The sequence below is a fragment of the Chelon labrosus genome (genome assembly GCF_963514085.1).
Source record: "Chelon labrosus genome assembly, chromosome: 24".
NCBI classification, from domain to species: domain Eukaryota; kingdom Metazoa; phylum Chordata; class Actinopteri; order Mugiliformes; family Mugilidae; genus Chelon; species Chelon labrosus.
Window position 1 is genome coordinate 4,445,257 of NC_140357.1, and position 25,756 is coordinate 4,471,012.

The window sequence follows — 25,756 nt, forward strand, 5'->3', positions numbered from 1 at the left end:
TATTTGGGCTTCTTTGTAGAACACTTTTATTGTTGCCATGGCAGCAAGAAAAAAGGTGACAAGAGGGTCAAGTGGCTACTCGGTTAGCCGCCTAAACGACTGCACGGTGGGGCAGACGGCCCCCCAGTCCACAGGCCGCCGGTACTCGCCCTTCAACAGCAGGTACTGCCGGCCCCTGTAGTTGGGGTGCTCGTAGAACACCCAGCAGCCTCCCAGGACCCTGCAGGAGTGCACCTCCCTCCAGTGACACCTCTCCAGCACCGAGGGGCAGTCCTCAGTCGCCTCAAACACCTGACCTGAAAAATCCCCTTTGCCGTAGAGCTGGATCTTGCACTCTTCTCCAGTGTCCTGAGAGCAGAAGACGCAGACAAAGAGAGCGGTAAAGTGTCCGTCATATTTAGCCTTCTGTTCACGCACGCTAAAATGTACTCGACGGCTCACCAGGTGAATCATCTTGCAGGAGCTGACCCTGTCGTTGAGGCCGGCCCAGCTCTGGTAGTCGGGGTACTCGCCTCTGCTCAGGACGTACTGGTGACCCAGGTAGTTGGGCCTCTCGTAGATCACCCACGTCCCGCTCTCCACCCTGGCCGAGTTGCAGCGGCTCAGGTAGGAGTGGAAGTCGGCGCAGTCGCTGTCGCACTCGTAGCTGCGGCCCAGGTAGTCCCTGTCCTCGTAGAGGGTGATCTAGGGGGATGGATGGCATGGGAGCGTCTGTCTGAATGCTCAGGGGCGGTGAAGTTGTAGTTTGGTTTGAGGTTTAACTTTAAACAACAAGCTCGGAAAAGTACAGTAAGGGGAACAGGAGTCATATGCACTGTTGTGACGTCCTGCACATCTACTGCAGTGATCAGTCAGAAGTGGAAACACGTTTGCTCTCTGCAAAACCCCCCAAACTCCTTCATATGTTCTCCTCTCTCCTGATGGACACATTTTAAACACTGCACATCGTCTTTGCTACTCACCCTGCCCATGTTGGAGTCGCCTCTGAAATATCTACACTATATATATATTATGTGATTAAATACCCCATACCTTTGTGTGCTCATATTGTGTGCTCTTTTATACCCGACCAGTCCTCTGTAATTGCGACAGTTGCTTTGTCATGAGAATGAGATCCAAAAATTTGAGTCAGTGGTTCCACTGCGACTCATGTTTTCCAGAAAGAGGCTGTGGGATTAGGCCGCATAAAGACCTCGGCCACTGACCGACTCTTTACAGAAAACCGTAAACACACTACTCACAGCGCAAGCCACACACACTGACATGAACACAAATATAACTTGTTTAATCCAGCGGCGCAGACCCAACGCTGACGGGGAGAAAGCGGCCCTGTCAGCTTCGCTCTTGTTTTGGACTGCAGTTTAAACAGCAGACGCGACGCTGGTCGATGCAACAGATGTATGTCATTCAGGGAAGCAGTTGGAAACAGTTTTCAAATAAGTTCTGAACTGCGTTTCAGCAGACGGGTTCTCATTCGAGTTGTGTCTTGTGCAGAAATCAAAAATGCCGAGAAGATTGGGATTTCTTGCCGCCACTTTTTTGGCCTCCTCACACTCACAGCACTGACTTTATTTACGCACTCATAGTGAAATAATATCCAAGAAACTAAAAGCTAAATTAGGAGTGTGTGTTAAAGAGCAAAGCTGAGTTAATAACTGTTTTATTAGTAGATTTGTTTGAGAACTTCAGCTGTGTAGGCGTCAGTACCACGGTTTCACCACGGTGTGGCAGCATTTCGCGGTGAAAAGGTCACCTCTCCTACAGTTTCTTGTTTAATGTCAAAGCACCCTCATTGTTTAGCTGAGTGAGTAGATTAAATCTGACAGAAATGCATGGCTGTAACATCATTGAGTAGACTGAACTCCAAAGCTTCCCTTTTCCACATTATATTTTGCTTAAAAAACACATCTGGAAACATAAAGTATCACGGATATGTGACAAATACGCACTTTAGAATATTAAAGCTGCAGCTGACGGAAAAATAACAATTATTTATTTTGATAATTCATCATTTAAGTTATTTTCTAAGCAAAAAAATATGATGAAATTGCTTCTTTTTGGTCTTACTGTTTCAATAAATTGAATGTATCTCAGTATTTTTGACAAAACGCTACACTTCTTGGTGTTTTAGGAAACCGTGGCAGGGGTTAATCAGGAAATTGATCAAACAATGAAGAGATGGGTTGGCCGTGATCATTTACCACAGCATTAGGAAGCAGCTTTTCTTACAAGTGTGATGCATTTGATACAAAAAGGAACATTTTTTCGGCTTTAGTCACAATTTTCTCAAACTTTGCAGCCTCCTACCCCAGCAAATGAAAAACGCTTTCACCCAAGCCGTACTTTGAGACCATAAAAGCACGTGTAACATTAATATTCTCTGTTACAGGTAACCGGAGCCGGCTTGTTTTCATTGGAGCCTTGTAAAAGCCCCCGTTGATTGGCACACATGCCGCCACACACACGCACCTCGTGCTCACGGTGAGCGACTTGCGGTGAGCTGTCAGAGGTACTTAAGATGATGCAGGACAGACAAGTGTTGGCAGTGCGCACGGACACACATATGTGCACAGACACACACACACACAAAAAAAAAAAAACCACAGAGGAGGAGCGACAGGAAGGCAGACAGGCCGAGTAGTAATGATAGGTGACTATTCTCCCAGCTAGAATAAATCAAGGAATGCTGACCACTATGTGTTGGTAAAACGCAGGCCTGCTATTTGGACAAACAAACATAGAAATGATGGATGGACAGTATATATATATATTTATACACACATATATATATATATGAGATAAAGTCCAGGCTTTTATTGCTTTCTTTTAAAGAGAAGAGAGGATATTCCTACTTCATTAGATGTAAAAGCACAGTTAGCTGTAATGCAGCAGCACAGTCCCACTGTACATTAAATAAATGGTCATAATTGAATCTACCCAGCAGAGGAACAAATGGCTTTTCTGTTTATTCAGACACTGTAATTATAAAATCTGCAGTGTGAGAGTAAATTCACATTCCTGGGATTAAAAGCAGATTTTCTAAAGTTCTAACATCAAAAAAAAGAAAAGAAAAAAAGAAATTACAGCCAGAGTTCGCTTCATCTATCTGTATGTTTCAAGACTACGCCGGCGTTCATTGCTTTTATTAAGCAAATTTGCATGAATTATTAGATGCGTTCGCTTTTATCTGTGACCAGACATGTGGGTGATGACGCAGGCTTTTTGCAGGCAAGTAAGAGGAGCTTAAATATGCACGATTTTCTTCTGTACGGTGGCAGAATACAGTGAAGTTAAGGGAAATTAAGTCCGTAGTCGGGTTTATTTATCATTGCACTGCTTTGTCACTTTTGCATGTCATCTGTCAAAGGCAAACAGAAAAGACAGATTTTAAAAACTTAAAAGCAAAGAAAATGATGGCAAGAATCCAGAAATAAATGAACATACAGCCTTTGCTTCACCTGAAGTCTCTGGAGAGGGGACTTTACAGCAACTTGAACCCTGTCATGTATTTAAGGACAAGACAATTAGGAGGGATGGCCGTTTCTCACCGCTAGGGGGCAGACTTTCAGACTCTTTCCTCTCTTCTGTCACTTTTCAAAATGTTCTCTTTCAATTCTTCCATGATCTCACAAAATGATTTAGGGTTCTTTAATGAGATGATCGTATGATGAACGTCTGACATTAATCACCTTCCTATAAACCTTTTTTCCCCCCCTGATCCTGTCCTCGGCCGCCTCTGCGAAATTAATGAAGCTTTCTAAATCTGTGATCACATTATTCATTCATGGCTTTAAAGAATAAAGAGGTGGCTCTTTTTTTTTTTTTTTTTACCCACGTTCAAAGCATACTTAATTGATATGAATCAGTGTATTCTAGCTTATTTAAGATGATTTGAAGGCAGTAATACTACTGTATTTTTTTCATGCATGTCACTCTGCCCATGGGTTTCCCTCCCAAACCTCTCTCCCTCCCTCCCTCTCCTTCTCCCTCCCTCTCTCTCTCCCTCTTCATGTGTCATTTTACTGCTCTCCCCTCAGCCGCCAGCAGCAGTCCGTCCTCATCCCTCCCTGCCTGTCTCTCCCCTTTGCTCGGTCTACTTTTCGTCCGGGAAGAAGTGGAACGTTGGGGAAAACCTTTTCTCTCAGGCTGGATTCACTCGTCTTCACCAATGGATGGAGTTTATTCCCCGGCGCGCACAGTGACTTCTTGAAAAGTGAGTGGGCATTTGCTGAAAAGTTCTCCTCCCTTTCTGATGACAAAATGACAGACAAGTTCGTGAAATCAAATAAAATGATAAATAAGGATGCAAACCTCCAGGCATGCATGAAAATGAAGCAGTTTGTGATATATTAGAGCCAAAGAGCTGAGAGTATTAAGTTTTATGACATTTTAAACTCTATAAGACTAATTTATTAAGTCAATCTTTTCACATTGTACATACAAATAACAGATAATCATTTAGACTTAAAGTGGATGATGTTATTACTTCAAAATAAGATGAACTTGGTCATAAAAAAGTGTATTTTTCATTATTTGACACATAAAAAGGGTATTTAAAGCATTACATGAGGTCGTTTTTAACACCAGGACTAAATGTGCCCTCTTTAATCATGCTTTTCTTTTTTCTTTCTTTCTTTTTGTTAAAAGCATCCACGCCAGTGCAGCTGATTCCTATTTTGTCAAACTTTGAGGTGCAGAATATTTGCTGTGTCACATCCTTTCCCCCCTCGGATTTCCCACAATTGCTCGCCAGTAATTGGAAATAAATCCAATTTTCTAATTAACTCGCTCATTTTGTGATGGAAATTTAAAAGACTGGCTGTGATGCTCAGCCGGCTCTGATTTGTTTTTTTTTTAATGCAAATAATAGATCAAGTAGTAGTTCAAGTTTTGTGAGGAAAAATAAAAACATACAGAAAGCAGGAAATATTTATTTAAAAAGTGTAATTAAATACAGTAACCTATACGTTTGACAAACAACATAATAATTTGGTTTTGTCCTAAAACGTAAAAACACTTCCTAATGGAAATGTTTGTAGAGAAAAGCTTGATTAAGCTTAATTAGTTTACCCAGCATGCAATGTGTTCCCCTCACGCCAAACTCCATTCAAAATTCCTAGAAATTAACAAGCCCATTCTTTACTTTGACAAGCCACCAATTATTTTAATATCCTTCAGTGTACCTGACCCTTTTCACGGCCTGGGTTAAAAACAGCTGCAGCAAATATTAATAATAACCCGTTTGATTTAGTGTGCCATTGAGCATTAACAATAGAGGGCTGTATTTTGTCGGTGCTCATTGGCATATTTTGTCAGTAGTGCTTCATTTGGCACGGGGAGTCACTATTAGCCTAATTTTATTAGCTGCAGCTGTTTGAGCTGCTCTCGCGCGGCAGGTGAGAAATCTCGTGTTAGCCATAGCTGCTGCCCCTGGGCACAATTTGAAACTTGACGCTACAATACAGTAAGTAATCACTCCTATATGTACGCCGAATTTAGGAAAAAACAATGAAAATGTAGGCAGCATTTAAAATGTCTGCCATTTGTGTGTAGCTTTTAATAAATAGCAAATATATGGAGGATTTAGGAGATATTTGAATGGAGTTCCTGCGACGGAGAACTTAAGTTGGAACAAGCTTAGTACTAGCTGCCGCAATATGAGTTAAGTCACCGAATAACAAACAATATAATATAATTAACGTCATAAAAATGCAATAATAATTCTAATAATGACTTAATAATGTTATGTGATAGCATATATGAGTGTTTAACGCTAGCATACTGTCAGCTAACTTTTAAAATGATATTATGCTAATATTTACTGTAGTTTAAAACGTACTTCTGCTACTGTACATTAGCACAGGAAAAAAACACCCACAAATTATGAAAATAAATAATTAAATTAAGGTTTAGCATTCTAAAAATAGGATAAAAACAATAAATATGTGTTTTTGTAAAGTTCCTATTGTTTTGTAAGTGAAGTATTTGTATTTTATTTATTGACGACTGAGAAGCTTCACACATGTTAAACATTAGAAAGTTGTTTCCTGGTGATGTTTTACATTTCTTTAGTTGTTTTTTAATGTCTGATCAAAACCTAATTTTGATGCTGAAGCCTAGTTGTGATTTTTTATTTATTTATTTATTTATTGTATTTGACCAAAACTGAAAGATGTGGAAATAACTTTTTTGTGGTGTGTGTGTGTGTGTGTGTGTGTAGCATGGAAATCGGTGTGGTTTGTAGTTCTCGTGTGAGTCTATTGAGGCCTTGGGGAGACATTTCACTACGCGGTACCTGCATGGTGTGAAATCCTGAGCATGATCGCCGAATTAGACATGATCTTGGCGGGACAAATACCTGAGATTATAGAGATGGAGAGGAATCTGGTGTCTGATACTGTAAGCAAGCCCAAGACTCAGATTTCATGCGATCACATGGAGATTTGACCTCGTGTCGTCCGTCTGTGTCGCCCCTTAAACTTCCTTAACACCTTCCAAAACCCTCTCTCCATCGTTTGCACCCTTCCCACAAACTTTTAGCTGTGATCCCAACCATTCTGACGGAGTGAAGTTGCAGCCACCGGGAATCTTTGGACCATTTTCCCCCGTGAAGCCTCTCAAGTGTCATCAGACTCCACTTTAATATCCCTACCTCAAGAATTCACAATTAATTCAATTACGGTTACGCCTTAAGATGCAGTTAAAGGCCCAGAACCCCCACAGCAGCCCCCTAAATTAACCTAAACGAATCTGCTATTTTGCAGCCGGTGGAGGTTTTCAGTGTGTCTCTATGAGATTTGTCAGTTGGAGGCTACCGAGGGGGTGGGTGGGGGGGGGGGGGACATTTGGCCTCCATGTGCGCTATAAAGTGTCTGCGCTGGGAGTGTGTGGTCTCTTGTACACCCACCTCATGTGTTTCTTGAAGTGGTTTCACTGGAGTGAAAGAGTCTTTCGACAAAGTCCTAAGTGGTGCAGATATTATTCTTTTTTTCATGCTTCCTCTGCACTGTTTTTATGAAACTTGTGTGTAAGAGTAGTAAATAACAGTCGGAGTGATTGTTCTGAAAATAAATGGGCGTAAGTGTGCAGTCAAAAGGAAGAAATATGGTGAATAGAAACCAGAGAGTACATTAGAGTATTATAAATGTTCAGCTTAAAGACAGGAGACGTAAACACATTTAGTCTCAGCGTGATTACAGAGGAAAAAAAAACCCTAAAGGATGAAAAGTCTTGTTTATGTTCAGAAGAGCCTTGATTGAGTTGATAAAGGCATCTCCGCCGCGCAGATACGACGACGCCTAGTCAAAATAAAGGCTTGGAGATGGCATCGGATTTCAAAATAAGAGCCTGTCCCAGGACGCTTGTTTTTCGTGAATCAAATTTACAAAAGTAAAACCTGGACATCCTTGATGTGCAGTGACGGAGGTGACAATCAGCGCGTTGGATTTAACATGTTTAAAGTATTAAGCGCTTCAGGAAATGTTGCCCCTTTTTTGTTGGTTTTTGGGTGAGAATTTCAATCAGTATTGATGTGGTGTCATCAGCTTCTGTGGTGGTGCACTCATCATCTTCTCGGCGCTTGGTTGTTGCCCTTATTCTGCCCTTATTATGAGCTGTTCTCATGGCTAATGAAAATGAATATTCCACAGAAATTGACATGTTGCAGGATTTGTTCCTTCAGTCGCCTTTTGGATTAAGTCGAAGTCTTTCATAATGTTTAAAATTAGATGTATTTCTCCTTCCGTCCAGAAATGTGGGCTTTTCTTACGAACATGCATCGTTACTCCGGCCTTGCGAGCTGTTGGCTTAGGTGTGAGATTGCACAGAGTTGAGTGCGGACAGCAAAGACCCCTGCGTTGCGAACTAGACACATCTTCCAGATGCAGTGCATGCAGGACATGTGCAAAAACATTATAACATATAACATATCTCATTTGTCTGCAAATGGAATATTCTATTATTTTTTCATGATGTCTGCAAAGCCTTCAAATAATTTGAAAGCTCATAACCTCGATGCATTAAATCTTTAGCATGGGACACAAGAAGAGCAGAACGTTTATTTGAAGGGAGCCCTTGAGTCTTAAGTCAACCTAAAGGACTTTGCACGGATCATATAAAAGATGAACAATGGAAATAAACCCATTAAAGATGCTAGACGACAAATCCTCCGCGCTTTTCCGTGTTGTCTATATTGCTCTGATTCTTTCATACACCACAACCATCCACTCTTTTTTTTTTTTTCTTCCACATTTTATGTCTCCTCATTAATGACTTAAATATTGCTCTGGTTAGAGGAGAAAATATGAAGGAGGGAAGGAGGCTGATTATACTCCATTACCCCAAATATTCCAAAAATGTGTTTATTAGAAGCAGCCCAAACACACACACAAAAAAAAAATAAATAAAAAAAGAGGAAGAGAAAGCACTGTGCATTTTGCAAGTTTAAGTGTAAGCGTGCAAAAAGACTGTAAGACAGCGTTTAGGACTTGGTGAACAGGCTAATGCTCAGTAGTATCTGTTTTATGATAAAAGGATTAATGGGTAAATTAGCGAAGGCAGCGTGGGAAGGACAGCTGCACCCAGAGGGACAGTGATGGGAGGGTATCGGGAGCAGGATCTCTGTAGAAAACTGTACGGCGACATATTTTTGGAGGGGAGCTTGCCAAGGAAAGAAGCCACCACATCTGACTGACATCTGTTAAGGGCATTTGATTGCATTCACACTAAATCTATTTTTTTTCCCCCCTAGATTATGTTATTCTTAAAGGTATGTTACACAGCAGAGTCGATGCTTTCACCTGGTGTCAGAGATATTTCAGGCGTGGAGCACCTCTGTCTCTGTCTTGGCGTGAGGGGAGCTGGTCCTTGTACATTACGCAGTGGCAGCATAGAAATATGGATGTGTTTAAATTAGTGGAATTCCCCTTTATCAGGAGAGTCATGGGACAGCCTCCCAAATCTGACTGAAGCTGCTCATTTAACGCTCTATGAAAGAAATCAAGTCCAAGAGCAAATTCAGGAACATTTATTTCAGTCACAGACGTAGTGAAACGTGCCAGCGGGCCGTGTTGCGCTCCATACTGTGTGATTTTTATATGTTTTTCGTGTTTGTGTTGGACGGGCTTTTTTACCGGCAGCTGTTAATTTCACACGTGAGTTTTATTATAATCATGTGTCGCTTTCGGGCTCGGATTCATGCGTCGCTGCCGGCTTTACAGTCATACCACTGGAAACCTCGCAGCGTGAGGGGGAAAACGCAAACCTGGGAGCAGAAAAACAAGAAAAGTTTGTTGAGTGGTGCAGGACGGTGCAGGTTTGGAGGCCTTATGTTTATTGTATGCAGTATTATATGGAGTAATACTGTTGATTGTCATGTTTTGTGGCCGTAGCTGGTTCTGTCATGACGTTCCTGTCTTATTAACGTGTTGTCTGACGTTCTGTTATGTCAACTAGCACGCCAAAGAAACTGGAATCATATTTAACGACAAAATAGTCATATCGCTTGAGATTTTCTCTTATTTTATCATCACTGTAGTTGAGTAACAGGGGTTTCTCCATGTTAATGAGCTGATCTGGTTAAATATACTGAAGCACTGGCGTACAAAGGAGAAACTGATTTTCAGCAAATTCAATTACTGTATTAAATAAGGTAATGGTCGTCTTGTTCTTTAGACTAAAAGAAAAATCAAATCGTTTGAAGTTTGAGTGTAAAGGAGGGCACTTATATTTATTTGTGTTCCTCTCTACAGTTTGGATGTTGTCACACTGCTCCACACACACCTTAAACACGGTCACGTCTTTCATTCTAACCTGTTGTGTACTCCTATGTGTCTAAACAGAGGATAATAAACGGGTCTGTATTTAGTCTGCTGCGGTCGTCCCTGCCTCCCTCGTATGTAAATAACATAGAAATGTGTATTGACTGCGGAGGGAACGAACAAAGTCGCTGTTGTTGATGGAACAGTCTGTCACGGCTCTACGCAGTCAACAAAAGCAAAGTAAGAAAGATGATGGACTGTTTGTGGAGAAATTGTAGGAGGATATTTAAATTCATATTTACTTCAGGAGCTTCGTCTGTGCAGTTATTGTGAAGAAAACACTTTCATGTCACGGAAAAGATGAAAACCAGGGATGCGATGATTAATTCACGTTATTATCGATCACATAGAACGTTTTCTCTTTACTGTCCTCATCTCTTGACCCGAGTACTTGTCTTTTACAGCTTCACACGCCGTGCTGGGTGCACCTCCTGGAGTTTACACTGGGATGGAGCAGCGCGGGGCTGCGGGAGGGGGAGCAGAGAGCCCCAGCCTCCGGGACAGTGCCAGCCCAGAGGAGAGAGGAGGCGAGAAAGGGGAAAGCCCAGCATCCAGCGGCCCCTCGCAATGCAAGCTCAACCGTTTGGAGGTCAACGGCAGCCCAGCGAACCCACACGCCCGACAGAACGGCACGCCGCTGAGACCGCTGGGAGGTGGGGCATGAGATGCAGTGCTTTGATTGGGAGACGCAAGTGCTTGCTTAAGGTTGAGCTGTGATTTAAGCGAAGGTGCTGACAGCAAGATCATACAGTACCTCCACAGAAACAAAGTGTTCACTGGGTCTCTCAAAGTTGCAAAATGCTCCACATGAGCCAACGTTGTCTAAACCGTGACTCGAAAGCTGCAAGCTACATGGCCTCCCTGCCATACAACTCCCTCGTCATATAAATAATCAGATTTTAAAAAAGCAAAGTGATATTTAGTTGTAGCTCTTTTTCAGTAAAAATGACAATGGCAAGAGATGTTCCAACAATATCCTGACTGCAGGTGGACATCTTTACGCCCCTCAAATTATAATTATGATTGTGTGTTATTACATGGCTGACAAAAACTCACATTTTAGAGAATATTTCAGTATTAATTATATGGGCTATTATTTCACCCATCGGCTATTAATCAGAATGTTAATTTTATATATTTAAATTTTTATGACCTGGCTTGTCAGACGACCACACCAGACGACCTTCACAGCCCTTTAATGCAGGAGCCAGCTAGGTGTGGAGAGGTTGAGAAAATGAGCCGGTTAATTCTTTTATTTTTGTAGCCAACTATTATCATGTCCAGCCCCTCTAAAGGAGATTTTTCTTTCCGCTTTAGTGCGTATAAACATCGAGGTGTTCCCTCGTAGTTGGATGCTAGAAGCTGGTTTGTTTTGAGCAGCCTGGCCTCCCCCTGTATCGACTAATCTGAGCTCATTACTGTATAACTCATCGCAAAATGTGCTATAATGGTAGCATTTGATAGCATAACGAGCCGTTTCACTGAATAGCTAAAGTGCTGGAGGTCTCGCAGTCCACAGGGACATGTGGATGACAATGGTCTCTACTGTCTGTGGGTGAGGAAGCCACACATGCAACTCACACGCATGCACTCTAAAATACACTGCAAACATGCACAGATGCCCATTATTCTCTCATGCAGTTGAAACCATTATCATGCATCATCACACAAACATTGTAGCAGTGTACACACATACACCCACCCACACAGATATTGTGTTGTGTTATCTCCCTCCACCCTTCCACCGAGTGGTTGGGTTATTGGTCGATAGCGTGCCTGATGCTGCTGCGGTTTGGCTCCGGCTGATCCGTCACTGCCTCGTCAGGATTGATAGCTTGTTAATTCACAGTTCCTGTGGGACAGACCAGTGGACTGGATGGGTGTGAATGGTTCCAGGCTCGGGCTCTCAGTACTTGCCCAACAACAAGTCCAGACTGAAGCGTAGGAACCAGTTTCACCACTGGAGTCATGGCATTGCTCCTGAGTGCTAGATGCAGCACTTTAATAGCGGTTCTGGAAGCAAGTCTTATCCCTTGTGGGTTTTAATATGTGGTTCAAACACAAATACAGTTGTACAATCTTACAGTGAGTTACATGTACACTGGCAGCTGCCCAGTTTAACCAGAGTCATACAATGGGACCACCAAGCAGCTACTACTTTTCTATGTTTTAAAAATGTCCCTGTCAGCCCTTTGCTTCTGGAGGAATCGCTTTCACACATATGCACCAGTGAAACGTGGATCAGATCGGCCAGATGTGTGTACTTTTTCACAGAGAAATTTAATTACGGACATATCGTCAATGGAAGAAAAAGATAGTTTGAGTACTTTGGAGTAGCTGCTAAAAAATCCTAAATAGTACACGCCTCTCAGTGAAGGCTGAGTCATCGATATTTTAAAGTTGTTTTTTGAGGAAATGACAAACTCTGTAAAGACTTAGAAGATTACTTTTTTGGTCAATACTGAACTGGCTCATAAGTGATGAATACAGCAAGATGTATTCTACGGAAACACTTTGATTTCACAAATACGACTATATTAAACCCCACTGAGGTGATGACTAACCCTGGTAGCACCTGGGCTATACCGTCTCCTGTTTACTGCAGTGACCTGTAAAGAGCAGGCTAAACACACACACACCAGAGGATGAAACTCTCTCCCTCTCCGTTTCGTCCTACCAGGTTTGATGATCCCAGTCTACTGTGTGGTCGAGCACGCAGACGCAGCAATGGCCGGCGACTACGAGGGGCGCAGCGACCGCCACGCTGAGTTTGTTTTGGTGCGCAAAGACGTCCTCTTCACGCAGCTGGTAGAGACGGCGCTGGTTGCTCTCGGGTACTCGCACAACTCGGCCGTACAGGCGCGTGGTAAGTACTGTGGGGATGTGACTGTACAGACACAAAGTGATTGTCTCATTTCAGATCAGTGCTACGATTTCTGATGATAATGGTTGAAAATGGGCAAATTATTATAGTTCCACACTCTTGTAAAATAGAGCAAAACAATCCAGTCAAAGGTCACCACACAGATTCATCAGATTTTTCTGGTTTGAAACCAAAAGCTGTCCCTGAGGCTCACCAGTCTAATTCTCTCAATCACATAAATTAGACTGTTAATGACGGGAGCTGTGTGTAATGCATTCTGACATTACCGCAACCACACCCCACATGACTGAGCGGCTGTAGCAATCAATACTCTCAGTGCTGACACAAAGCTTCCATAGCATACTGCCCCGACATCGTTGTGTAATTTAATTTCAACCAGCGTATAGCAAAATCCTTCAGCATGAGAACGAACACCGACTGACGATTCAGATGAGAAGATCAGTGACTTTAACGCATCGTCAAGTTGGAGTCTGATGACCTAAATACATCTAATGTATCTCTGAGGCTTTGAGAGTCATTGCGTCACTGAGGACACGTGGAGGCCTGAAGAGAGATGAGTTTTGAGGCATGTTTGTTTGATTGACAACCAGGGAGCTTTCAGCTGCCTCCTGCACTCCACCCAGGCTTCACCCAGTTTGATAAAAAATGTGGGTTTTCTGGCAACGAGATGCAAACAAACTGCAAGTCCAAGCTTCAGTGCAAGCATTTTATGTTATAGTTATTAACAGCTGCTAATTAGATACAAAAAAAATAAATACTGACCCTTATTTTGAAACTCTCTTAACCGCTGCCTCTTTACATCATATCTGGGAAATGGATCTAAACCTTTCTATTATTACATACTAATGGGAAACATTTCTTTTTTCATGTCCTTTCTTACCACTGCGTTTGGTAATTGATGAGTAATTAATTATTTCCAGCAGCAGCCGAATATAATACTACTGGTTTCCAGATGGTTTGGGTTTGCCACAGTGGTAAAATGAGGACTGAAAAGTTGAGACAGTCACAGGAAAGGTATTTACCAAGAAGGTATTTTATAGATAAATCTGTCTGCTTTCTCCATCTCTTATCTCCTTCTCCGTCTCAGGCAGCATGATGGTTAAAACCAACAATAGATTTATATCTGAGCATCTCAAACCAGCACCAAAAAAATTTTTTTCCTCATCATTCTGAGATGAAAACAAGAGGGCAGACAGCGCCCAGTCCACCATGAAACAACAGCCTACACACACACACACACACACTCCGAGCAGGCCAGCTTGACATTCCTGGTGTGTCCCGTAAACACAGGGCACTCTAACCAAGTGGCCGACGCCCTGCGACCCCCCTCGCCTCTCCCAAATAGCTAGGTTTTGTTCTGAGAAATAAGCTTTTTCTTTTCAAATAAATAATTTTTGGCTGGAGTCATGCATTTTTTCCCCCAGTGTGGTCACAACCAAAATTACACAGAGTCTCTTCTATTTTCTCCTGAGATTGAATTGCGTCTTGCATAACTTTGACTGGATGAGTATTTTTAAACTCTTAACTGACTGGCACAGGAGTTTTTTTTTTCTTTAATTAACTTGCACATTATGGTTAATTAAAAAGCAGCTATTTCTTATTTGAAGCACATGGTTGCTGCTCTGGTTTGAACATGGGCTTAGGTAAATTTCTGAGCAAAGTGATGAAACTAAATTTGACTTTAGGGCATGTTTTTGAAATGTTCACCGATATTACTCACTTAAAAATAACTGTTTACTGCATGTTAGGGCTTGCAAACCTCTATTGGATTCCCAAAACAGCCCAGACCTTGTTTTAAGGAAGAGATTGGAGTGAAAATGGAGCAAAGTTATTTAAAAAAGACGTTTCTTTGTCGAGTAGGTTGATAAACAGAATTGTCTTTTAGTTTTTGTTGTTTAAAAAGGGGTTTATTCATTTGCATTGGCCTCATCTGTGTTTGTTCCTCATTTGTTACACTTTTTTGTTGCTGAAGCAAAAGCGTGACAAAATAAAAATCATTTGAAATGTACTATTTCTGCCGTACTCTGTCCAATTTTGACCACCTGTGGGTCAAACATGCAAAGGAAGAGTGGAAGAATAAATTTTAACAGTACAATCGATTCCTCTGCTCTATTAGTTCAGACAGTGTTATGTTATTTGTTCTGTAAAATCTTACTTGTTGGTCCACCTCCTGACAAACACTGATCTATTACATCCACTTCAGGATATTGTTTAGATGTGAGCGTTCGCCTTGTGTTGATTTGTAAACTGAGGTTTGACAAAGCCCTGAACTAATTATCAGCACTGTCCACATATCTTTTTAGTTTTCATGTGTTTAAGGTCTGAAGGAAGGGGGGCGCACATTTATGAGGAGAAATATTCTGCTGTTAGACACAAGAACAATGACCTCACAGTGTTTATTCAGTGCATCAACATCAAAACGCCGCTCACATTCACAGCCTGCTCCAGTCTTTAATGTTGGGCTGATTTTACATTTCTCCTCTGATTAATCAAATGTAGAGTCCAAAGAGAGCAGCCTTTGTTCTTTTGCCCCTATCACCACCATCCTCATGCAATGAAGACACACACACACACACACACACAATCGACGCAGGCAGGCTAAGGCTAGACAGGGTCTGTGTTTGATTTAGAAGATCCTAATGTGATTAGGCCTGTTTAGATTTGCACTTCCAGTCACGGTCGTATGAAGGCCAGGGGAATGTTAAACCCATGATGATGCTCCAAGAGCAGCAGAGTTGAACTGTCAGGTCAAACAGGTTGGGGTTAGAGAGATTTGTAAACATAGGAACATGAAAACAATGCAGATGTTTTATTTAAAAGCCAATTACGTTGGTTTGTGTTTGTGTGTGTGTCAACCAGGCATCATTAAAGTCGGCAGATGGAAGCCGATGCCCATCCACTACCTGACGGATGCTCCAGAGGCGACGGTGGCGGACATGCTGCTGGACGTTTACCACATGGTCACGCTGCGGATCCTTCTGCACAGGTCAGCCCTGAGTGTGTGTATGAGTGTGTGCTGGATGTTGTTTAATGGAGATAAACAGTATAATGTAAGTCAAGCTGCTTGTTGTTACTGTGAGACTTTGCGGTAATAAAACGCCCATGTGTCAGTATGGGTTTGTCATGGTACAATACAAGCGTCCATGAAGTAACTCACCTAAATGGAACACAGTTATTTTTAATGTTATAAAATACACCTGTGCTTTTCCTGCTATGACCAGCCACATTGTCTGCAGCGACAAAAAAAACCCCATCTATTTTAGTTTCTTCTTGCTCAACGCAGCCTCCTTTCTTCACTCTAACCAGTCGATGGAAACACACGGAATCGTTAAAGTTGTTTTAGCGACATTTCAAAAGATTGCTTCAAATTGTCAACTGCAACATGAGAAACGAGAACGAGTGTTGTGTAATTCCTTTCAGCTTTGCCCGACTGGAGGAGCTGCCTTCAGAGCAGTGGACCCACGCCACGGTGAGAAACGCCCTCAAAGAGCTGCTCAGAGAGACCAACCAGAGCGCCCTGGCTAAGGAGTGTCCTCTCTCCCAGGTAACTGCTACACGTCTGAGAGGCCTGGGACAGTCCCGTCTCACAGCGATGCAGCACTTAAGAGTGACTGGACATTTATTGATTTGAATAATCTGCTCATTTTATGAATTAAGGACTCGGTCTGGAAAATGCTGATGATAATAATAATTATTTAAGGTTTATTTTACACAGCACATCATCAATGTTTTTCCTTTTCCTTTCATTTATCAGCTGTTAGTTAAATATTGAAATAAAGTCAGACTCATTTGGAGAAAGTTCCTTTTCTAGAGCTGCATGTTTATCTGGGTTTGATTCAGCTTTTGTCACACACACAAGTACACACTTAGATAGCAGGGATGCTGCTAAGTATTTTCTCTAAACACATGGTTTCATCATCAGTTCACCACACACTTAGAGCAGTGTGTAATCTGACTCGCGTACACACACACACGCACACAAATATTGATACCGTCCCATGGGAAAGGATGCAAACACGCACACCTCAATTATCCTGCTCACACACACCCTGCAGTCATTAGACTCAAGAGTGTGTCATTTCGACTTGTGATTTATACACAAGACTTAGTCATGATGTAATTAGTGATTAGGGGAAGTGTGTGGGTGGTGTGCGTTTGCAGCTTGACTCATGTGAGTTTTAATCCCCGGCGTTTCCCATGTTGAGCGCTCACTGGAGCTCTGCTGCTCCGTAGAAGTGACCACAGTTCATTTTAGGAAAGGGTGGGCGTGCGATGAGTTTTAATAAATCAGCGGTGACTTGGTCAGTTGGTGAGATTTCTGATTTAAACTCATCATCTCGTCTCAAGGCACTGCCACTCCCATGACAGGACCGTCGGTCAAATTGTTTGAATTCATTTGTCACTTTTTTTTTTTTTTTTTATGATAATGAGTGATGCCAAATATATTCTTAAACTCTCTCTCTCTCTCTTTCTGTCAGAGTATGATCTCAGCGATAGTGAACAGTTCCTACTACGCCAACGTCTCCACCTCGAAATGCCAGGAGTTTGGACGGTGGTACAAGAGGTACAAGCGTATCAAAGGTAAATCTTTAACCATCCAGTTAACATCGCTAATGCTTCTCCTCTGGGTCTTCCTCGAGGCCAGTTTTTGACACAAACTCCTCCACGCCCTCCATATAGCGCAGCTGCTCAGTGAGGCGCAGCATTTTTCTGATTATGGAACAGTGTTCGTGAATATATTTACTGGCTGTCAGAGACAACAGCATGCAAAGTCTAATCAGACAACACTGTTGTTAATTAACTGCAGATTGTAAGCACAAATTATGGCATCTAAATACCGTTGAAATTCCTGCTGGAATTACAGCGTCAAGCAGTTTTCAGTTAAATCCAGTTGATGGGGTAATGTGGATAGTTTTCCGTTTCAGTTTTTGGAAAATAATTCATCGCTAATTCAAAACTGTGATAGTAGCATTGCATGAGTTGGCTTCATGGTTTCTTTATACATTTATGTTGTTACATATTAAAGAAGCTAATGGGTATAAAAAAGCATGTGAACACACTGAAATTGGAAAAACAACTCCTCAATCTGGCAAATGAGCAGATATTAAAAAGTAGTAATCAGTTTTCTTGTGTACGTGTAATTGCAGTTTGTCCCAGGTGTCGCTCAGTTGTCCCTCATTTAAAACTTTGTCACCCTTTCCTCCACTTCAGCCTCCAGCTGTTCAACTGTTTACACTTTATTTGCCGTGTGCTGCTTTGAAAGCTCATAAACGTGAAGGGTGTCAGCAGACACTTTTAAAGCTGGCGCTCACTGCTGCTCACACCTCAGGTTAATATCACTTACCTGCCTTCCTGCCTTCGTTTTGTGAGCCTTTTTACCGGCGCTTTTCCATTCTTCCGTCCACCCCCCGCATGTGTATATGTCAGCCTTTACGTGTCTAATCTGCTGCATGAGACGTCTGTCGGTGACAGCTCTCGGTAGGAAGGAACTGTCACACATGGTTCACATTAATGTCACCCTTAATACACATGACAAAACTAAATGCTCTTAACTCCTAATGGAAAACAGCAGTCACCCCCAACACACACACCACCCAAACCCAGGAATAGGAGCTCTTCTTACATTTACTCCACACACACACACACACACACATACGGGGAAGGTAAAAAGTTGATGCCCTGCCAAACCTCACTCCAACTTTTATTCCCCTAATAACCCAAAATATGACTCTCAACCAAAACCCAGTAGAAGCTTAATAAGAAGCAGATTTATGCAGAAACGAGTGGGGAGGCTGTTAAAATCCAGGAGAACTAAAAAGACTTCAGTGCTGAGATAAAGAAGAAACATTCTTCGCTTTTCATTCGAAATCTTATCTAGAGATTGTGATTTGAAAATAAGACGTCAGTGCCATGCTTTAACCAAAGATTTTTGGTTATGAGATCATTCCTCCCACCTGATGTGCTGCTCTGATATTTTCCACCTAGGTGATTACATTGAGAAGATGTGGCTGTCACAGGAGAAGTCGGATATAAAAGGTACGTTCATCTTGACATGATGCTTTTGGGCTTCAAATAAAGAGTTACTCAACAGCGGTTGCAGACTGTTGCTGCATGTTCAGGGATGTTATCAGGAATATTCACTCAAACTTGTGTGTGTTGACAGTGGAGAGGGATTTGGACCTGAGCGTCCTCAGCCACCGCCCTCCCCCTCTCTTGCCCTCTCCCACCCACTTGGGCACCCTGGGCAGCCCTGGAGCTCTTCCCATCAAGAGCGGCCTAGGGGACACTCCGACCTCCACCCAGCCTCATGGCCTGCCTCACCCTGCCGGTCAGAGTCACCCCAGTCCTCCGCTGCGTCCACAGGCTCCCCCTCTCCTGGGCCACGGCGGGCTCCTGTCCCCCCAGCTCTCCCCTCAGCTCGTACGCCAGCAACTCGCCATGGCCCACCTCATCAACCAGCAGCTGGCCGTCAGCCGCCTGCTCGTCCACCAGCACCCGCAGGGCGTCAACCAGCAGTTCCTCAACCACCCCCCTATCGCACGTACCTGTAAGATCTCAGGGGGCGTTAATGAGCCCAACCTCAGCTGCTCAGGGGCTGAAGTCTCCTCCGACATTTATCAGCAAGTCAGGAACGAACTGAAAAGGGCCAGTGTTTCCCAGGCTGTGTTTGCCCGTGTGGCTTTTAACCGCACACAGGTAAATTTAGTAATAAAAACAATCTGGATGTTATTTTAAAAGACTTCAGTCTTTATAGTGTAACGATAAATAACTTTGAATGTCTGTCCTGCAGGGCTTGCTCTCAGAGATCCTCCGTAAGGAAGAGGATCCTCGCTCAGCCTCTCAGTCGCTGCTGGTCAACCTGAAGGCCATGCAGAACTTCCTCAACCTGCCAGAGGGCGAGCGAGACCGCATCTACCAGGAGGAGAGGGAGAGGAGCACCAGCACCAACCATAACCTCGCCACCAACCACATCTCCAGCACCAACAGACACACACAGGTACACAGACTGCAAACACATACGAGCCCTCCACAGGAACAGAAACGGTGTGAATGTATCCAAATCTGTAGAATATATGGATGAGTTGGTTATAAATTAAGAGCTTTAAGGATTTACATGAGTGCATCCAATTCTAGGTTATCCATTAAGTTATTTTTCAGCAGTGCTGCAGTTTAGATTTGTAGCAGATATATAAAAACACTCCAGACATTCCTTATGTTTTTATCAAAGTTTTATGTAGCCAGGCACACCTCACTGATATCGGCTTGTCCGTCTCGACCCGTTCAGATAAAGTGCAGCGTGCCTGGTCCAGAGCTGCAGCTGAAGCTTGACTCACTGGTGAACATCACATCAGGGATCTACGAGGAGATCCAACAGGAGATGAAGAGGGCGAAGGTCTCCCAGGCTCTGTTCGCAAAGGTGGCTGCCAACAAGAGTCAGGTCAGACCCGGATTATTTATACTTATAAATAAGAAAAAAACATGTTTTTACAGATTTTATTCTAAGCTCAATCAAATCCCAAACTTTTGTCACAGCTGACTGATAATATTTTGATAGTAACCTTAAAGTCCACATGGTGCCACTAAAACAAGCCTAAACTTGCTTCCTTGATAGGAGACGACAAGAATGAGCTGCTATAGATACTCGAGATAAAGATGTTTCAACACGAGCAACAAGCATCAGAACTTTGTCAAAACTGTGTAGGATCTCACCGAGGCGACGTATAGCCTCCTGTTACACATTCTCATACACTCGCATACTGTTTCTGGCAGAGCTGCTGATGTTTGAAGGAGCTGCTGAGGGTGTAACAGGGACGTATGCGACTGTGTGTGTGTGGGCATGTGGGGGTATCTGATTACCCGCTGTGGCATACCATCGTGACTCCATCCTCGGATAAACAATGCTGGTGATCAAGGATGAGATCAAAGCACGGTCTGGAGGGGGAGGGGGGGGGGAGGGGAGAGAGGACATTTTAAAACCGGTTTAAACGACTTTTGACTTCTTTTTTCGAGACGTCATGCAACGAATTGAACAAAACAGAGAGTGAGAGTGTATGTGCCAGATGCACTGAAATGGAAAGGATGAAGACGCAGGAGGAACTAGAGGATGCAAGACAGAGGAGAGGAGAGGAGAGGAGAGGATAGATGGAAGGATGATCACATTATTACCATTAATTTCCAGGCTGAAGGCTGTGTATAAACAACAGCTGGTGGCAGATCCTGGGTCAGCCTAGCAGAGATAATGCAATCTGCACACACGCACACACACAAACACACTGCAGACGCTCGCTGCTCGTCTCAGACGTTCCTTCTGTTTTTTCTTCTCATTCATTCTGTCATCATCAAAAATAATATACAAGTCAGTCGTATGTTCTTATTCATTAGAAGCCTTGTTTCTGCAGCTAATGGTAGCACCTGAACTAAAGTGGCTGCTAAAGTGGTTTTTATTGTGTTCTAGATGTTCTTGCTGTCTCAGATGTTAAACTCTTCTCATCCATGCGCGTTCCAGGGTTGGCTCTGCGAGCTGCTCAGGTGGAAAGAGAGCCCGAGCCCCGAGAACCGCACGCTGTGGGAGAACCTGTGCACCATCCGGAGGTTCCTGTCGCTACCGCAGGCCGACCGAGACCAGATCTACGAAGAGGAATCCAGGCAGCAGCACAGCGACAGGCTCCACACCGTCCTGCACATGCCCGAGCAGCAGGTAAACAAAACGCACGGAGCTCTGACAGAATCCCGAGCTCTCCGGCCGGTGATGGATGCAGTCATGAAATGCGTGTGAAAAAAATCTTGATTTTTAAAAATAAACAACCGCTCGCAACCGCAGCCATGTGTAAGAAAAAAAGACACAAATCAAAGTGTTTTACGAGGGAGAAAATGGGAAAAGCAGCATGCGAGTAGAAAAGTTTCCTCCGTCTCCGTCCGACTGTCTGATCCCACCACCTGCTCCTCTCTGCGGCCCTCCTCTTTGTCATGTTTGTGTCCCATAAGTCATTGAAAATAGAAGTGGTAAATGACCAGCCCACACATTTCCTGCTAAACACTCCTCCATCCCACCCTCTCCCCAAAACCAAAATGCTCTCCAGTCTGGCCCTAACCTCAATATTATTCAGAACATAGCCTGTAATTATTGAAGCAGAGAAAAAGGAATTGCCATTATCTTTATTTAGGTCCTTTAATTTTGATGGGCCACAGATTTGTGGTGTTGGATTCCTGTGTTTGGGTGTGCTGGCCACCCCACCCTGTTAATAGGCTCTACTAGTGTGGTTGTTTGTGTGATGAATTTGGGAGTTTAGCGTGCATGTTGGCGGCTGATGGAAGCTGGTCAATCACACTTCCGCTTGTAGTACATTTCCTTTGAGGGCTCTGCAGAGGGGCACTGACAGACGAGATGGATGGCTCTCTCACTGCTGCGGTGACGAGACGTTTGAGGGAGAAGACTGTTCACGTAGACAGAAACTCTGAATAAAAACACTGTCACAGCCGATGAAATTTCAAAGCGAATACAAAAACGAGGGAAAATGTGACCTTCATAAACCATCATGAGTTTGAGGTGGAAAAATTGTGTTCTCAATAAAAAAAGGCAACGGCTTTTACAACATGTTACTGCCCAGCTTTACAGATACAAGGGAAACGCACTTTAAAATGAATAATACAAGTTTATTAAACGTTGAGCAAAGAGTGGAGCCTGGGTTATGTGGAATCTGGGGTTTATGCATGAATGTAAACCTGAGATTTTTTCAAATTAATCTAAACTTTCTCTAAAACGCTTTAAGGAAAGTCTTTACAAACAAACATGTACTATGAATGATTCTTTTTTTTTCTTATCAGACTCTCCACAGACATCCCCTGCCACCTCTCACCGCTCCATCCCCAATTCGTGAAGAGCCGCAGCCCATCTCCCTGCCGGTGCTGCAAGGCTCAGAAGACGGGTCTCAGCGTGGGATGAGCCCCGGCCTGGGAGGTGGAGGGACAAAGAAGGCGCGATCGAGGACGAGGATTTCCCTGGAGGCGCTGGGCATCCTGCAGAGCTTCATCGGGGACGTGGGACTCTACCCCGACCAGGAGGCCATCCACACCCTGTCGGCCCAGCTCGACCTGCCCAAGCACACCATCGTCAAGTTCTTCCAGAACCAGCGCTACAACGTCAAGCACCACAACCAGTCCAGAGAGCCCGTTCCAGGGGAGGATGACGGGGAGAGCTTGAGCCCCGGTGACGGAGGCGCTTGCACGGCGGAGAGCAGAGGGGAGGAGGGTCTGTCTGCATCCGAGGAGTCGAGTGAGGACGGGAGAGGATCAGTGGAGGCCTTGAGAACAGAAGGAGGAGACGGAGGAGAAGAGGTGGAAATGGAGGTGGAGAAAGAAGAAGGGGATGATGGGAAAGCCTCGGGGCCAGCGACTTCCTCTCTGTCCCCCTACAGCAGTCTGGACAGCCCCCACTCCGCAGAGCAGCAGAGATAACAGCAGAGAGAAGCAGAGGACACCATCAAACTGTGAAGAGCACACACAGATAACCTGTGAATAAACACACATTCCCATCAACATCATCACCATGATCTTTACCAGAGCTGATAATCAGAGCTCGCTAATATCTGAAGAACTGTGGGAAAATATTTATGTACGACCTGACTGACCTGACTGAAGCTGCTGCCTTCAGATAGTACCAGTGTTTGTGAGAAGCATTCTTCCTCCTTTTAGCTTTTCACTCAGTTATGGTCCTGTGTGGATGGAAAATCATCTTAAAGGGCATTATATCTTCTCCTTTGATTATGTTTAAATCCAATGCAACGTATACCTACGGGTTATATGCATGATTTCAACCTGAAATCAGTTCACACCAATCTAAGTTGAAATACAATCAAAAAACAAACTCATCCGTCTCCTTGTTGAGGACAGATGCAGTAATATTTAAGGACTAATAAGGAGTTTTGAAATAATTTGTCATCTCTGTGTCCTTCCCATGATGCTTTAGGGTGTCCTGACATTCCACGCTAGCCACCATTTAATATTTATTACAGCTTTATATTTACTGAAATCTAAGTATCATTGTTGTAATTAGAGTTTTATTATTTTCTTTGGTATACAAGTCTTTGTAAATGTGACTCAAACAGGACCAGAAAGAAGAACTGTGAGCCCTGTTCCACATTATGAACTTTCTTCTACGTTTTCTAAAACCGCCTGAGTTTTCTAGCAGATAATGTACATTATGATGTAAATGTTGGACAGTCCACCTGCTAAAGTGAACCCGCCATCCCATCCAGGAATGAACCACTGTCACTTTTTGCACAGTTTTGTGTTACTCATGTCACAACTGAATGATCTCGGTTTGACACTCCGTCCTGGATGGAGCGCACCAATTTTCTGCTTTGTTCCACTTCAATGTTAATCTGTTGTTCTTTGATTCTGTTGAGGGCAGGACATGAAAATCTGATAAAAAAAAAAGTTTTCCAAAGTATTCTCTGTGTGGGAAGTTTGCCCTCTTTGCCTTGTGAGAACCTCTGAAAGCTCAAGCCAACAAACCACAGCGTCTCAAACTACACCCTGCTACCATAGGAAGCCATGGTCCCACGGCTGCTTTGAAGGATTCTCTTGTTTGAATTGAGGTCTCAATCACAGGTCTCCACTTTGATGACACACATACCTAGTTCACAAAATACATGTTAACAGAAAATGGTGAAAAAATTGTTGTCATTCCATTCCTGACCCTGAGCCCTCACATACCACGACTCTGACCACAGAGATTATAAAAAGAGCAGCTGTCAAATGCAGATACAAAATGCGCTGTCCTTAACAACCCAGCCACAGACATATAAATGCAAACACAGCTGCTGTAAACTGCAAAATATAAAGTGTGCAATGCAATTAGATGAGTTAGAGGGCCCAAACAGTACATGTGTTAACTCCTGATCCCTGCGTTAAGAGTGACGAAGCTTTGACAACACTATATATTTACCATACACGATCTAATCACATTACAATCGATTATAGCTGAACCCCCAGTGTAGTGATTTTAAACAAACTTGTAATCCATCAAACTCTATCTATTACATGCTACATGATGATATCTGCTGCTAAGTGTGCAGATATCTGTAATTATTTGCTCTGGGAATCATTAGACGCCGATTAATTTACGAGCCGTGCTAACCATGTGCAGCTTCGTGTGTCCTCTGCTTGCCAGGCCACCTGATAGCAATTTGAATCAAATGTCAAATGTGTAGAAGGCGATGCAAGAGTCTGCCTCTCCTCGCTCGTATCTCCATCTGTCGGCTGTTAAACGCCTGTTTTGAAATGGACACTTGCTGCTGTTCTGCGTTAAATGTGCAACTGTGGGTGAGTGTTTATGCGGAATGTCGAGCGTGCGAAATCAGAGGGAGAAACGAGCGACTAATTTATGGAACGGAGTCCTGAAATATCCTTTCTGTGTGACTCTCATTTTCCTGTGTTCATGAGTTGTTTGAAGTGTGATGAAAACTAATTGGAGATCACAGTTAACTCACATCTAATATTACAACTGCATCAGTGAGTGTCGGTACGGTCCGCCGGTTTTCTGCTCACACAGCTGGCTATTAGAGCCGTATGGCAGGCTGATACTGGGCCATTAGAGGTGTGTGTGTGTGTGTGTGTGATGTGGGACGGGGACGCAGGTGCTCCGTGGGCTGATATTACCCAGGATGCTTGAGGTGAGGGAGGAGGGGGAGGAGTGAGGGTTATAGGGGAAAGGAGGCTCTCTGCGGAGCTCGCAAACACACCTGTGATCCCCTGCCAGCACGCTCACACACTCAAACACACACACACACACACTGCGTCCTCTCAGCCCCTGCGATGCACCGCGTTAATACACACTCTGATAAACAGGCTAATACTCGCAGCGGCAGCACTTCACACGCCATTGAACGCAGCACACGGCAGTGAGCGAAGCCAACACGTGGCCCTGTGTGTGTAACGTTGTAGAGATTTCTGCGTGCATTATATTTATGCAACATCCAACCCATGCTAGCTTAGCTAAATGCAACACTAAACAAGGTCATGTCTTGTTTTTAGCCGTTGGCAAACATCTCCA

At 43.5% G+C, this 25,756-nt stretch overlaps 2 protein-coding genes across 2 annotated transcripts; one reads left to right on the forward strand and one right to left on the reverse strand.

Annotated features, from left to right (window-relative positions):
* Window position 1: 1 nt before the first annotated feature.
* Window positions 2-971, reverse strand: LOC311509531 (gamma-crystallin S-like; the record flags this gene model as incomplete). Its single annotated transcript, XM_084574770.1, has 3 exons — window positions 2-348; window positions 442-684; window positions 963-971. 3 exons carry the CDS (start codon window positions 969-971, stop codon window positions 76-78), a joined length of 525 nt encoding a protein of 174 aa, XP_084430896.1. The 3' UTR covers window positions 2-75.
* Window positions 972-4,045: 3,074 nt separating this feature from the next.
* On the forward strand, window positions 4,046-24,624 carry LOC311509625 (DNA-binding protein SATB2-like). Its single transcript, XM_084574862.1, has 12 exons — window positions 4,046-4,213; window positions 10,223-10,471; window positions 12,499-12,684; window positions 15,562-15,688; window positions 16,123-16,246; window positions 17,181-17,283; window positions 18,688-18,738; window positions 18,866-19,398; window positions 19,493-19,699; window positions 19,988-20,140; window positions 21,209-21,400; window positions 22,528-24,624. Exons 2-12 carry the CDS (start codon window positions 10,267-10,269, stop codon window positions 23,155-23,157), a joined length of 2,511 nt encoding a protein of 836 aa, XP_084430988.1. The 5' UTR covers window positions 4,046-4,213; window positions 10,223-10,266; the 3' UTR covers window positions 23,158-24,624.
* The last annotated feature ends 1,132 nt before the right edge of the window (window positions 24,625-25,756 follow it).